The 14,945-nt window shown below is 34.7% G+C and overlaps 1 protein-coding gene across 1 annotated transcript; it reads right to left on the bottom strand.

Moving 5' to 3' along the window:
- Positions 1–3,568: 3,568 nt before the first annotated feature.
- Positions 3,569–5,279, bottom strand: GJE1 (gap junction protein epsilon 1; the record flags this gene model as incomplete). Its single annotated transcript, XM_081295409.1, has 3 exons — positions 3,569–3,964; positions 4,442–4,624; positions 5,241–5,279. The coding sequence occupies 3 exons, from the start codon at positions 5,277–5,279 to the stop codon at positions 3,569–3,571; spliced, it is 618 nt and encodes a 205-aa protein (XP_081151535.1).
- Positions 5,280–14,945: the final 9,666 nt, after the last annotated feature.

Raw genomic sequence — 14,945 nt, 5'->3', positions numbered from 1 at the left:
ATTATAGTAGTATACTTCTATACTTAAATTGATTTGTCAGAGGCTTATCTATTTTATTGTTATTTTCCAAAGCCATTTTGGATTTATTTATTCTATATCATTTGTTTTATAATTTATAACTATCTGCCTACATCATTTAAAAACTATCTTTGTTCTTATTTTTATTTGGAAGTTCTTAAGTTTGTTTTTGAATTACCTTTATTGTTTCTGTGTTCATTATTGACTTATTTTCTGCTGTCCATTTTCTAAGCACTACAAAGTTAGTTATAGCCCATGCATTTTTATATGTAATATTCTGCCTATTGTTCATACATAAATAGTCTGAAAAACTTTAGTTTAAATTATTTATTTGGTTTAAGAGCTTTTTATATAAATAGTTTAAAATATCTTTTCGAATAGATATAATTTGTTTAGCTTAGTTTTGTTTTTTTTTTTTTTTGTACTGGAATTTGAACTCAGGTTGAGCCACATTACCAGCCCTGTTTTGTATTTTATTTAGAGATAGGATCTCACTGAGTTGCTTAGTGCTTCGCCTTTGCTGAGTCTGGCTTTGAACTCACTATTCTCCTGTCTCAGCTTCCCTAGCAACTTGGATTATAGGCATGAGCCACCACACCAGCCAATTTGTTTAGTTTTAGTGAAACTGTTCTTTTTAGGTTTACTATATTTTCATTTTGGTCAGAAAATGAATTTTTATATTTAAATCTCAATTTTTTTACATATAACATTTATTATCCAGGACGATATACTGTTTGCTAACACTCCTGATGTAGGTACTACAAAATGAAATAATAGAACAGTGGTTCAGTAAGAAATTAAAAAGATTGTCCAAACAAATTCTCACCTTATCTCTATCTTTAAACATGACAATTTATATTTGTCTTGTTTCATTTTTTTTCTTGCTATAATAAAATATCACAGACTGGGTAATTCATAAAGAAAAGAAATTTATTTCTTGGAATTCTGCAGGTTGAGAATTCCAAGAACAGAGATCTGGCATCAGGAGATGACCTTTATGGCAAAAGGAGTCAATCACATGGTGAGAGAGCAAAAGACCAAACTTGCTTAAATAACAAATTCACTCTTCTGATAACAAGCCCTCTCCCTGATAACAACATGGATCCATTCATGTGAGCCGGGCCCTCATGACCTAATAAAGATCTCTCTTTTCAACACTGTTGCATTAAGGAATAAGTATCTACCACATGAACTTTTGGAGACATGTTCCAACTTTTGCAGTGCTGTTTTCTTAAAAGACGTAGAGATAAGCAGAGTTCCTTTGGGGGCTCATAAATCCATCTGTCTACATTGTCAGTAGAGGAGAAACAGTCCAAGAAGGCCAGAGAGGATGGAATTCAAAGGCCACACTGTTGTAGTTAGAGGTGAAGCCACAAAGCAAGACACCTGAGATCTGCAAAGGTCTTCAGCTGAGTTTTGGGTAGAGTAACATCTTCAAACATATTTTTCGGGCAAGAACTGCTTAAAAGGATTTAAAGGAACAATACATGAGATGTACACAGGACTGAAAAATCGTTGCTGTTCCCAACTGTGAGAGTGGAAAAATCTCTTATTGAAGGGGCAACTTTGACAGTGCCCAACTTTAAAGGATGAATTAAATAAAAAAAAAATCAAAATATTTGTGTATGAATGGGCATACATTAAGAGAAAATCGGCTGTGCCCTTTTTTTTTTTTTTTTTGAAAACATGATCTTCCCGAAGGATAATAATGAGAGGCAAACCAGGAAGAAGTCCTTTTCCCCGTTGTGCATTCATTCTTTCCTTGGGCACAATGAGGACCTGTCCCTGCAAATGCAACAGTTTATTCGGCAGCCATGGGTCAACCAGTGTGAGGATGCTACTTAGGATTTTAAGTAGTGGAAGGAAAACATTTCCTAACCATTAAAAGGACACCTCATAGGGCACTCAGAAAGGTTTCTGCCTTTGTCACTGGGCAAAGTAAGGACTATACTGGTCCCATCTAGCAAAATTTAAAAGGAAGCAGAGGCAACTACCATTTTCAAGTAATGTAACTATGTTCCAGAAGAAACATTAGGAATATCTCTCAATAGAAAACTATTTAGCATCCAACAAGGTAGAAGACACTATGACTGACATCCAATTGACGATTAGCAGCCTTGCCAAGTTGTGGGAAAGAAAATATGACTCATAATAATATGTGTATCTTTGTGGGCAGATTGGTGAGAACAGTTCAATTTGGATATAAGCAATAAAGGGGTATGTTATCTTAGATAATTTAAATATAATAATAATAATAATTTAATATTTTGGTTTATTGATACCAAAGATCAGATATCTTAAACAAAGACAATAAATAAATATTATTTTTCTTTAGGGTAAGTTATTATTCCAGTCCTCACTATCTTGGCTTGGTACTAGACTGCTCATTAGAATGTGTTCTCATATAGATACTAAATTTCAACTATCTTTTTAAATGAATTCCCAATGCAGTACATGTTAAAACTAGCTATTCAGTAGCTACTTATTGAATGAAGGAAAGTTATATTTACTCCTATGCTTTCATATAGAGAAAGCTTAATGATGTAAAAAAATTAAACCCAGAAAATCATAATAGTAAACATAGGCTCAATAATGCTTAATAAAATACTAAAATCCTCAGTATTTGGTTGATATGGCTATTTCTCTAATAAGACAACAATGTAAGGCAATATTACATAAGGATTTTAAATGATATAAAATGAAGATGACTATTGGTAAGACAGGCAGACAGAAAGGTATAAATCAATATGAAATTATTTTAAATAGTTTTATAGCTATGGAGGAAGTCTAGCTATGGAGGAAGTCTAACTTAATGTAAACATAATTTTTATTTCAATCAAGTAAAGGTTATTTTTACTTGATACTTACGGGAACAACAAGAAAAGAGGAAACCATGCACAATAATATTCATAAAATTTTAAATTTATTTGGTGGTTATATTTCCAAATCATTTAATATTAAAAATTTCAAGAAAACAATGTAAGTATTAAAAATGTAATTGCTCCATTTCTTCAAGTTAGTGATCAAACTATGGAATTACTCCTTCAATAATTATAACTTTTGTGTTTCAGTAAGTTATATTTTATATGAATGCAAAAATAGTTACATCCTCAAAGTTAAAACTGCATGATTCAGAGGAAATGGAAATAGGAAGATCTGGATTCTAGTTTCTATGACTTTGAACACGTAAATTACCATCTCTAAACATTAATTTTCAGTATGCTAAAAGATAATGAAAGTTTAGCCACAAAATGATCTGATCAACTAAGATGTTGTTTGTGAGGGAAGAGATGATTAACTAATGTTGATGAGTTGACATTAGTTTTCTATATATTTTATAATAAAATAAATGCTAAAATTAAAGTAGAATGAAACATTTGTTCAACAATCTCTGTCTTAGAACTTAGTATTATACTTTATAGTAGACATAAATTTCAGACACACCAAAGTAAATTTTAAGAACATATATTTATATTTGAAATTGAGGTACTCACTGAATAAGATGAAACTAAATAAAAATGATACATAACTATGGCATGATTAACCCTTGTCATTGCCTAATTAGAAAACATAATCTTCTAAATACAATCTCAAAAACCTCAGCGACACATAATACCACTGTGATTACAGTAAATGTATACATTGCAATGAGAAAAATGGTCTTTTCAACATGTTCTGGAACCATGCATTTTATAATAGTCATTTTTTTCCCAAGAGATGCAGCATCACACAAGTAAAGTGGTTTTACTTGGAAACCAAAGAGGTGAATCTGAAGCCAAAATGCTATCACCTCTAGAGTAATTCTTAATAAAACTGAGAAGATGTAGATCACAGTGTAGATGGGCTTTTGAAGAATACATTCTTGATTGATGCTTTTACATGCAGCATAAAGATGGAAAATAGCTCCAGGAACCAGGACAATCACTAGTTGTAATGCCCAGAATACCTAATGTATGTCAGAAATATCTTAGTCAAATCAATGGATCAATATATAACCAAAAATACCCTAAAAAATGCCGATTCTTGACAGAAGCTAAATTAAAAATTCTAAGTTTCATAGAAATCTTACAAACAGTAAATAGAAGATCATAAGCACAGCAATGTTTGACATATCATATTTAATTACTAGGACATTTAAAACCTTAAACACAGTAATTGTTAAAATACGATGATATTTTACCTGTCAACAATGAATTACTTAATTTTAGTAGCTACTTAATTTCTATATTCTAAATACAAATCTGGAGTATAATTTTAGTATCAATAGATAATAGAATTTCTGAATACACAGCTAATGAGAGAAAAAGTAATATTAATTCTGGAAACCATGCCTGTTGAAGTACTCCTTTTACTGATATTATTTTACTTAAAAAAAAATTGTGTGTTGTGGAGCCAACGTTAATGTGCTCACAGAAAAACTTACTTGTGGAGTGATCGGCCTGAATTGATTGTAGCAGAAAAGGTTTATGTCTCTTTTGTCTGGATCACAGCTGAAGTGCAGAGCCTCGTTCCCATAAACTGCAAAACCTAACACTCCCAGGAAGAACATTCGGACAGATCCAAAGAAAAGTGTGTGGAATTGACCAATCACAGTCGGAGGTTTAACCTTTTATAGTTTCAGGAGGAAAAAGGTCATTGAAAATAAACATTAATAAAGGAATATTCTAAAGGATGTTCTCATGATCACATTTTTAAAACTTCAGGTTCAAGAAGTTTTGAAGCAAGATAGATTTGTAGCAATCATCAGACAAATACAATGCCTGTATTATGAGATTTCTCATGCCTTTTCACCCTCAAAATATGAAATGCAACAGTCAAATAGGGACATATTGTCAATGAAATGTGTAATTTTTAAAAATATTTTAAGCAGCTTTGAGTTCAATTAATATCCTCTTCCCCTCTAATCCCTTTGGAAAATTAGATGACAGATTGAATATTAAACACTATCTTAAATATTGTTTATTTAGTTGTCACTACAAATTTTTTGACTTCTTAATTATGGAATTGAAAGAATGAATCACTTTAAGACATCAACATCTAAAGGTACATACTGAATTCTTCTATTTATAGATTTAACTTCAGAATATTTTGAAGTATAAGGTTGTTATTTATATTATTCACCATAAACATAGAGGAACTTACCTATCACCACTCATGCAAATCAGGTCAATAAACACAAACAAATATCATAAAAATTGATTATTTTTTGGTATAATACTTACACATCCTTCATAGAAGTTTTTGATGTAATTTAGAGACATGTCTCAGGAGATGCTATCCTGGCATCCCTGTGGGTTAATTCTTGACCCACGTTGCTGGTTCGCTTCTGCCAGAATCAAACTCCTATATTCTCTCATGACTCTTAGAGCAGAAAACAGTTATCATTGCAAATTTCTCTCCCCTCCTCCTTTTCTATCTTTTTTTTTTTCATAGATCTCTGGTTCCCCAGTCAACTTTCCTATCTCTGTCCCAAAAGAAAACAAAAACAAAGACACAAAAGCGGAGGGCATGTGGTCAATCTAATAATCCCTTGACTTGCACTATCAGCAAAGCCAGCCAGTCAGCCAGGAGTGCCAGCAAAGCAAGAGGCCAGCTGGACAAAGGCTCTGAGCACTCAGTGCCTCTGCAATTACCTGAGAATTGTCTGCATGTAAACCAGTGGACTCTTTAGCTTGGGGTTCCATTAGGTGTGTCCTAAAAGATAAGTATATGGGCAATATCCCAGACCCCTTCTTGTTTACTTCCATGGAGTATAACTAACTTCTAGCAAGTATAAGAAATAATAACAAGGCTATGATAAATATTATCATTGAATATTACTAGTGTGTTCCTTTGTCTTTTTGCTGAATACTTGCCACATATATGGAAACACAATTAGGTGTCAATTCTAAGAACACACTTATTGGACTACTAATCAAGGTGAGACTGGGGTCTAGCCCGAACCATCAGAATGATATTTTTTTTCTTTCATCCTTCAATAGATAAGTTTCTCTGTTCCTCTTGCTGTGGGTGTTCAGGATCTTCACTAACCAAGACAGACAAGTAACTACTTCTAATTGATGCATCTATTTTCTATCTTCCATCCACCTATAATGCCAATGATGGAACATATTTGCTTTCCTTACCTGTCTTTCTCATCTTTATTTGTCTTGTGATTTGTTGAAGATCGTAACTCCAGACTTCACACTGTATTCTAGCAGTGGAGAAGTGACTGCATGGTACTTGTCACTATGGGCAAAGGGCAAAGGTGATAGCAGGGCTGAATAGGATTAATGTGATGGATAGGAAGCAATAAAAACAAGCAACTTGATGATTCCTCAGAATGATTAGATAAAAGTATTGGAGAAAAGGTTCTCATCTTTCCAGAATCAGAATTCCAGGTTTCCTTTGTGTCGATTCCTATGAAGGGACATCTAAAAGCCCTAAGAGTCATATGCATGGGAGAAATCCTGTTTTGACTTCTAACATTGTGCAGTAATGAATGTTACTGTATAGTTAAATATATATAAGTGTTGGACATCTATGAATCATCAGCATCTTCATTGGTCCTTTAAGGGATGTAGATAAGTGCCTAAAAAATGATGGTACGTGTAGAAGAGGGAAATGCAGAAACATCTTCATTGCTGGGTAATCTATGAGGGGCCAAATGAATAATATCAGTTTTTCCCCTTACAGGTTCTGACCAAACTGAGAAATAAGACAAAGGAATAAGGTATAAAGGTGCCAAAATATTATCCTTATTACACATAAAAATTAGAGGTTGACGAGGGCTGTGGTTTCTCTCTTTAGGAAATTGTGATTCTTAGTAAATTGTTGTGTCATAGTCAATGCTACATCATGGTTGCTTTTCCTGCCTGTGTGGGGTGCCTGCCCGCCACTATAAGAGTCAAGGCATGAAAAGAGCAAGATAGAACTGCTGATCTTTGTAGGGCAACTTACTCACAGGAAGAAAATGCTGGACAATAAATAAGATAGCAGCTTTTGTGAGACGGGAGTCACACTCTGACCATTGGCAGGGCTGTTAAGGTAATGCCGTGGGCTCTTTTGCATTCTAATAGTTGCAGGTTTTAAAAAGCAGCAAGAGAGGAAGCCCCCCAATATACAAACATTGCTTAGGAATTTGCTTGGCACATGTTTGCTAATCCAGAATTGAGAAACAGCTTTCTGCTTCTTCATGGATCTGCAAAATCATATCACAGAGGTATGGGTTCAAAGACAGGAAAAAATTGTGGGCGGTTGTTTTTGTATTCTTTTACAAATACTCTATCATAAGTATTTTTATTTCTTCCAGCCATCTTTAACTGTTATCCCAGGATGCTGAAACCCTTCTCTAATTATAGCATCAATGCTAAAATCTATGGCTTTATGACTTGCATTACATCTAGATATGGCTCCAATGTGACTTTCTTACTCCAGAACCTGGAGTTACAACAGATATATTAACACAAAATGGTGATACAGGTATAGGTTGATCACAATAGATAATTCTAATCCCAAACTGGAAGAACCAGAGGCACATAAGTGTCTCTGGTCCATAAATTCTGAAATCTCACAAGGAGAATTGTTGTCAGTTTTTCCTACTTCGGACAAAGGGAACATTCCATGACTAGGGCATAGTACTATTCTTTGAAAGCTGCTCTCCAGCCTACTGTGCTTTCATATCTAATAGAAGGGATTCGCTTTTGCTGACAATAGTCTGTAGATATTCAGTGGCCTGTAGTTCTGTACTCTGTGTTCTTGGCTGAAAGTATTTTCCCTTTGACATTAGAAAAAAATGATATGTTAGAAGCTGAATAGCTTCTTCAGTTTGCTTTATGCTTTATTCTGCTAGAAGAAAACTGGAGAACCAGCAGTGCCTTTTTATAATTTGACCAATATCTGGCTGTTTTAATTCATCTTAAAGGTACTTTTGTTGGTACAACACTCTTAATCACATTTTTGCCTTTCTATGAATTAGATTTAATATACTTAGCTTGACAAAAATCATACAATTATTCTATTATTATTATTATTATTATTATTATTATTATTATTATCCTGGGAATTTAACCCAGGATCACTTACCTACTGAGCCACATTCGCAGCCCCCGTCTTTATTTATTTATTTTTAAATTTTGAGACAGAGTCTCCTAAGTTGTTTAGTGCCTTGCTGAATTGCTAAGGCTGGCTTTGAATTTGAGATCCTCCTGCCTCAGCCTCCTGAGCCATGGGGGTTACAGGAATACTGTTATTTTAAGGCCATGTTTCTCTTTCTAAATATATATTTACTATTATTTTTTTATTAGACTTTCTCTGAGACCATGCTTTTAAGATTTTTAGAAATCTTTTTACCAAACTGAGATACTCACTACTCATGCCTTAAATTTTTAAGTAACATAAGCACATTATAGCCACACCATTAATTTAATTTTATCCCAAGACCATTTCTTACATTAGAAATTTCTACCATCCAGGGAGATTAAGGTGAGCAAAAGATTTCCATTCCCAGGTAGGATGTCCTGACTCCGATGTATTTTTTCCAAATTTTGCTTATAAATTTATTTTTAGGCTTCTAGACAAAGTAATATATGTAGACTGATTGCTAGGACCCAGAAACATGGGAAATTAAGAGGGAAAATATTTTGTACTCTCTTTATTTTTCTCTTATTTTCTCCTGTGAAAATGTTAGGGGATTATGGGGTACATAGTAGGTGGATGGTGCTGTGGAGTTTGACCTTATATTACACTCCTGACCATTCTCATTAAGAGAAAAGACCAAGCAGAGGACAGTGCATACCAGTGGAGTAGTAAAGAAATCAGTGGCATCACTGTGAATGGGAAGAGCACACAGTGCCTAATATCTTGGGCTCTCAAACTAAAGATTTGAGATCTCAAGCAAATTATTTACCACATCTGAATCTCAGATTCTCTAATTGACAAAAGTATTTGCCTCTTATGGTTGTTGTAGGTGGATCATCAAAAAATTCAGGGAACATTTCTCCAGTACTCAATGAGAGTAAGCCACCTGTTGTTTTCAATTAATTTTCCTAATATTACAGAATATTAACAAATCTGTTGTTGTTATTATTATTATTATTATTATTATTATTATTATTATTATTAATGGTTCTGGGGATTGAACCCAGGGCCTTATTCATATGGGGCAAAAATTCTACCAACTGAGCACAATGATTATTTTTAAAGAAGGATGTGTCACTATTTTATTCAGGTACAGAACCTTTGTGTTAGCCAGAGTAAAAACATTTTAGAGAAGGATGAATATCAAATGCAAATCCCACATCTGTTTTCAGTTTCTCTTCTGTCTCTGTTTAATCTACTTGGGAAGGAGAATTCTCTTCCTTTAGAGTCTATTTATGTGCCAAGGCATTCATTTCTGCAACCATGTCTAGTGGGGGAAGGCATTAACTAAATGTGATTATTAAAATTTACCTCTGTTCTCCTAGCCCTATGGAGTTGAAAAATGAGCAGGATAACTGCATGAGTTTCCTAAGTAAATGGATTAAAACTTGAGGGAAAATTACCAGCTTACTTGCTCAAACTTAACTTAAAACTTTCACTTTCAGACAAAGGAGGGAAGACAAGTTCAGACCTACTATTATTGGTGTTAGTGCGAAAAATTAGTTGCTGACACTTAATGATCACTGTGGTTTGCCAGTGCAAATCTAAGACCTGGAAATAATGTATAATATTTTGACAGACCTTGTTGGTATCCTAACATTTCTGTCTAAGATTAAAAATAAAATTAGGACTTATCTGCTCTAACTCAGAAGTGAATAAACCTCTAATTTTGTGCAGAACCCAAGGTAAGGACTGAAAGAAATAAAAATGTGTAAAAGCACTATGCATGATGACTAAGACATGAAAACAAATTTGTAAATGCTATATATGATACTATTTACTGTAATTTAGTATTTTAAAAGTATGTAACAAAACATTCATAGAGTTAATAAGTGCCGGAGTCCGGCTGCAGCAAAATAACTGGGGGGTGACGAATAACTTGTGTAGATTGATACAGCAGGAGTGGGAACCGTTTATTGTAGGACAGGAGTGGTATATATACATTCCACACAGCTTATCTAATTAACATAAACTAGATACAGCAGTCAACCAATAAGGAATCTCCACACTTAATGGCTCACTGGCGTTACTTCACAAACCACTCCCTCTGGCAAAATGCCAGGCGCCATCCTGACTTGTTTACAGACTCTAACAAATAAGAATCCTTGTTACACTCTTTTAAAAAAATGAAAGAAAAGCATACACCTCCAAACTAATTTTATAGACCGGTATCACCAATGTGCCAAAGCCAAAGACACCATAAAAATACTGCAGGTTAGATTCCTGATGGTCATAAGAGCCAAACCCTTCATAAAACGTTAGCAAATTAAACTCAATAGAACACTACAAGGATCATACATAATAACAAGAACTTTTCCCTGTGATGCAAAATATTCAGCACATGCAAATCAATGTGATATACCACATTAGCAGAATGAAAGATAAAAGCCACATGATCATTTCAATAAACACAGAGAAGCCATTTGACAAATGTGAATGACTATTCAGTATAAAACTCTCAATGGAATAAGTGTAGAAGGAACAGACCTCAACACAACACAGGCCCTATATAAAAAGCCCACAGCCACCATCATTATCAAAGGGGAAAAAATGGAAAACTGTCCCTCTAAGATCTGATAAAGGCAAGGAGGATTTGTACACTCACCACTTTTAGTGAGTATAATACTGGAAGTCCTACCCAGAGTAATTTGAAAAAATCTAGCTCAGAAAGAAAAAAAAGTGAAAGTATCTGTGTTTGCAAATAGCATAGTCATATGAGAAAAATAATGGAGACTCACTACCACCACCTCTCAAAAAAACTCTTAAAACTGACAGATGAATTCAGTGAAATTGAAGGTTATGAAAATCAAACTACAAAAAAGAAGCGGCATTTCTGTAAATAGGTAGCAAGCTATCTGGAAAAAAGTAAGTAAAACAAAACAGAAAGATTAGTATTAGCAAGGATGTCGAGAAGAGGGAAGCTTTGCCTGCTGTTGGGAATGTAACTTGGTACAGCCATTATAGAAAAGATAATGAAGGTTCCTCAAAAAATTAGAAATTCCTTAATGATCCAGCAATCCCACTTCTGGTTTGTATGTTAAGAAATGAACCACACCTTAGAGAGCTATCTGCCTGTGCTCCTATGTTCTTTGGAGCATTTTTCAGTATTATTCAACAATAACCAAGATACCCAACAAACTAAATGTCTGTCTGCAGATGCTGAATGTACAGATAAGGAATATTATTCTGACTTAAAAAAATGAAATCCTGTCATTTCCAACAATATGGGTAAAAAAGAGGACAAATGCTAAGCAAAATAAGCCAGATTACAGAAAGATAAATCTTATGTGATCTCACTTATGTGGAATCTAAAACAGTCCAACTTATAGAAGTAGAGAGTAAAATGGTGATTGCTAGGGATAGGGAGAAAGGCCAACAGGGAGATGAAGGCAAAATTTTAGTTGTTCAAGATGAATAACTTCTGGAGACCTAACGCACAGCAGTGTGACTAGAGTTAACAATATTGTATTGTGTACTTTAAATTTACTAAAGAATAGATCTGAGTGTTTCCAAGACTCACACACACAGGCACAAGCACACACAAAGGTAACTATGAGAAGGATGGATGTGTTAATTAGTATCACTGTGGTGATTTAATTTCACAATGTATATGAATATTTAAACATTATACTGTACAATTTAAATATATATAACTTTTTGTCAGAGACCTCAGTAAGCTGAAGATAAAAAAGTAAGTTCATTTACATGTATTGCTATAGAGCCAGGCTTTTCTATGTTTTTGTACTTATTTGATGATTTTTGCATTTATTCAATAAATACTGAGCATCTACAGTACCAGCTACTGTGAGACCAATGGAGCCCTTGCCTTCAAAAAGCTTACATAAGAGCATGTGTGCATGTGTATGTATGTACATATGTATATGAATATATGTTTGAGATGCATGCTGCTGAGAATTTGCTTAAAATGGAACATGATTTAAATTTAATCATTGGGAGTATGGTCACATACTCTTATTCTTATATCTGGCAAACAAAGGTAAATGATCTCAATATAAATTTCCTCTCTAATATTCTTTGATTCTAAGTATTTTATATATTGTGTCATAGTAATTTACCTTCCTCCTCATGAGATACCCAGTGACTGCTGAATGGGTGGAACTGGGGTCAATTTAGGTACTCACAATAGTAGGTTTCCCAGAAGGACAGCTGAGATAAGGCAATCTGGGTAGCTGCCTAGATTCATAAATCACACCCCTTAATCAATTCGCATCTCACTGAAATCTCTGACCTGACAACATTGGGTTTTTCTTTCTGTATGAATAATTTATATTTTCTGGAATGGAATGGGGGATGGTTTCATAGAAAGGTCAATAACCAATGATGTTATTTTGGGTAAATGGTTTAAACTTCTGGGTTATGTTTCCGATTTTTTAACAGGAAGTATCTGTAAGTAATTTCACAATTTTATGGTTTTATGATTCTAAGTATATACTTGCAGCTCTTGGACTACCTTTGAGATTTATTGTCAGCAATTCGAATGGTGCCAGCAATTGCTTGTCCCAACAGTTAAACTAAAGGCTTTATTTTTCTTCTTTTTCGGTGAGTTTGTATTTCAGATGTTTCTGTATGACTTCTAGCTGGGTAACAGATACAGCAATTTATTTTTTGTATACTCCATCCACACAGCCATACTCTAAAGTCAAACATTGCCTGCATATCCAAAAGACCTCACTCAGTTTATGTCTTTTTTCTCCCATTACTAATTATTATTATAGCATTTTGCATTAATTCTTGAGCTTCAGCATTTTAATCTGTAAAATAGGGGGACATAATTCTTGCTAAAAGAGGTGTTGTGATTTGTTGTGATCAAATGAGAGTATGTAAGGTGATATCTTGCACAATGTCTGAAAATGCACTTGATTTTTCAGTAAATAATATTTTCACTCTTACCATGGACATCAGACTCATTGTAGACAGCATCATGCTCTTGGACTTCAAAACATCTAGAACCAGAAGCCCAACATATTTCTTTTATCTATAATTTACCCAGTCTGTGGTATGGTAGCCCACTTTATCTATGGGGGATACAATCCAAGTGCTCACGTAGATGCCTGAAACTAGGTAGTGACGAATTCTCTATATATGTATACTACATATTTTGCTGTTCATAGTACCTTTGAGAAAGTTAATTTATAAATTAGGCAAGTCAGAGATTAACAATAACTAATAATAAAATAGGACAATTCTACCTGTAATAAAAGTTATGTGAGGGTAGTCTCTCTCACAACATATCTTATTGTACTGTACTCAGCCTTCTTGTGATGATGTGAGATGTTCAAAGCCGCAGTAACAATATCAAATGAGGTGAATGACTTAAGCATTGGAACATTGATACTATGTAGGGATTACTTGAACACAAGTCCTGTGATACTGATGCTGCAATAGTTGTTATGATAACTGGGACAGCTGAGTGACCAATGCATGGATCACATAAGCAGAGTGGATGCTTAATTAAGGGAAGGTTTTCTTCTCAAGCAGAATGGAGTGAGACCAGAGAGATTTCATCACATCATTTAGAATGGTGCATCCTTTAAAACTTAAGAATTGTTTATTTCTGGAACATTCTATCTAGTATTTTTGACTGCTGAGGGCCATTGCCAAGTAGGAATGACATGACGCATCAAAATTTCCTTGCCAGCGTACCCCATGTTGCTTATTCGCTGTGACATTGCATGTATGCTTTAGTAAGGTGACCTTGCTCAAGGACCAGGGCGGATCCGGGTTTAGAGCTGATCAGGTTTTAGGGAGTATGCGGTCCTTGGGTTTAGGGAAGTTCCAGGTTTAAGGTGTACCCGGTGTGTGTGGGGGGGGAATAGGGCGTATCCTGCTGCCTCAGGCACGCCCGATCCTTGAGTTCCCGTTGAGTTCTCGTGGAATTGAAAAGTATTTGGGGACATGAATTGTGCGGCAGATTGGGATTTCCCGAGAACGTGTGTGAATTGTGCGGCAGAACTGGGATTTCCCCAGAACGTGTGTAGAGGCCGGTGTGAGTTCGGGAATAAAGAATTGCTGTTTGAACTACAAGGTGTGTGGTGGCTCATGATTCTGTGCCCAGCCAAGACTGTGGCATTTGACAGTGGTTCACTGTGCGTAACTGAAATCATGGGATGTGAAACTGAATGAAGGGAACTTATATTTTGTTATAGCAGCAAAACAAACAAACAAACAAACAAACAAACAAACAAAAAACCAAAACAGATGCAGATAGTAACGAATCCTTACCATCTTCTGCTTTCAAAATATCTTTAGTTTCATTTAGTTAATTAGCTAATTTCACTGATCTTTTCTATTCAGGGCATTTTTCCTTTCTGATGCTGTACTTTTATCCTTAAGAAGGGGTCAGTGAACTATAGCCCATGGGTCCGCCATCCTTTTTATGAAACATGCTTTTATTGCAGCATAGTTATGCATAGTCATTTACATATTATCTCTGATTGCTTTTGCCACAGGGTCAGTGTTGAATAATTGCTACAGAAATATGGTCTTATAAAGCTAAAGTATTTACCATCTGGCCCACTAAGAAAAAGCTTGCCTGCCGTTCTAGAGTCAATCTTACTCAAGAGGATGAATTTGAGGATCTCTTCTTAATCTTCTCCTCTAGTAGTCATGCTAATATTTTTCTCTACCTATCTTAAACAGATGGAGCATAATTTAATAGCTTTTTAATATCTTTGTTTTCTAGTTTCATCACATCTGTCATTTTAGGTCTTTTTCTAATCATTTTAGTCAGCTTTTTTGCTGCTATGACTAAGGACCCAACCAGAACAACTGTAGAGGAGGAAAGGTTT

The sequence above is a fragment of the Spermophilus citellus genome, assembly GCF_964194105.1.
Source record: "Spermophilus citellus genome assembly, chromosome: 5".
Classification (NCBI taxonomy): domain Eukaryota; kingdom Metazoa; phylum Chordata; class Mammalia; order Rodentia; family Sciuridae; genus Spermophilus; species Spermophilus citellus.
Note: the sequence above shows the minus strand (reverse complement) of the source record. Positions and strands in the feature narration are given on the sequence as shown.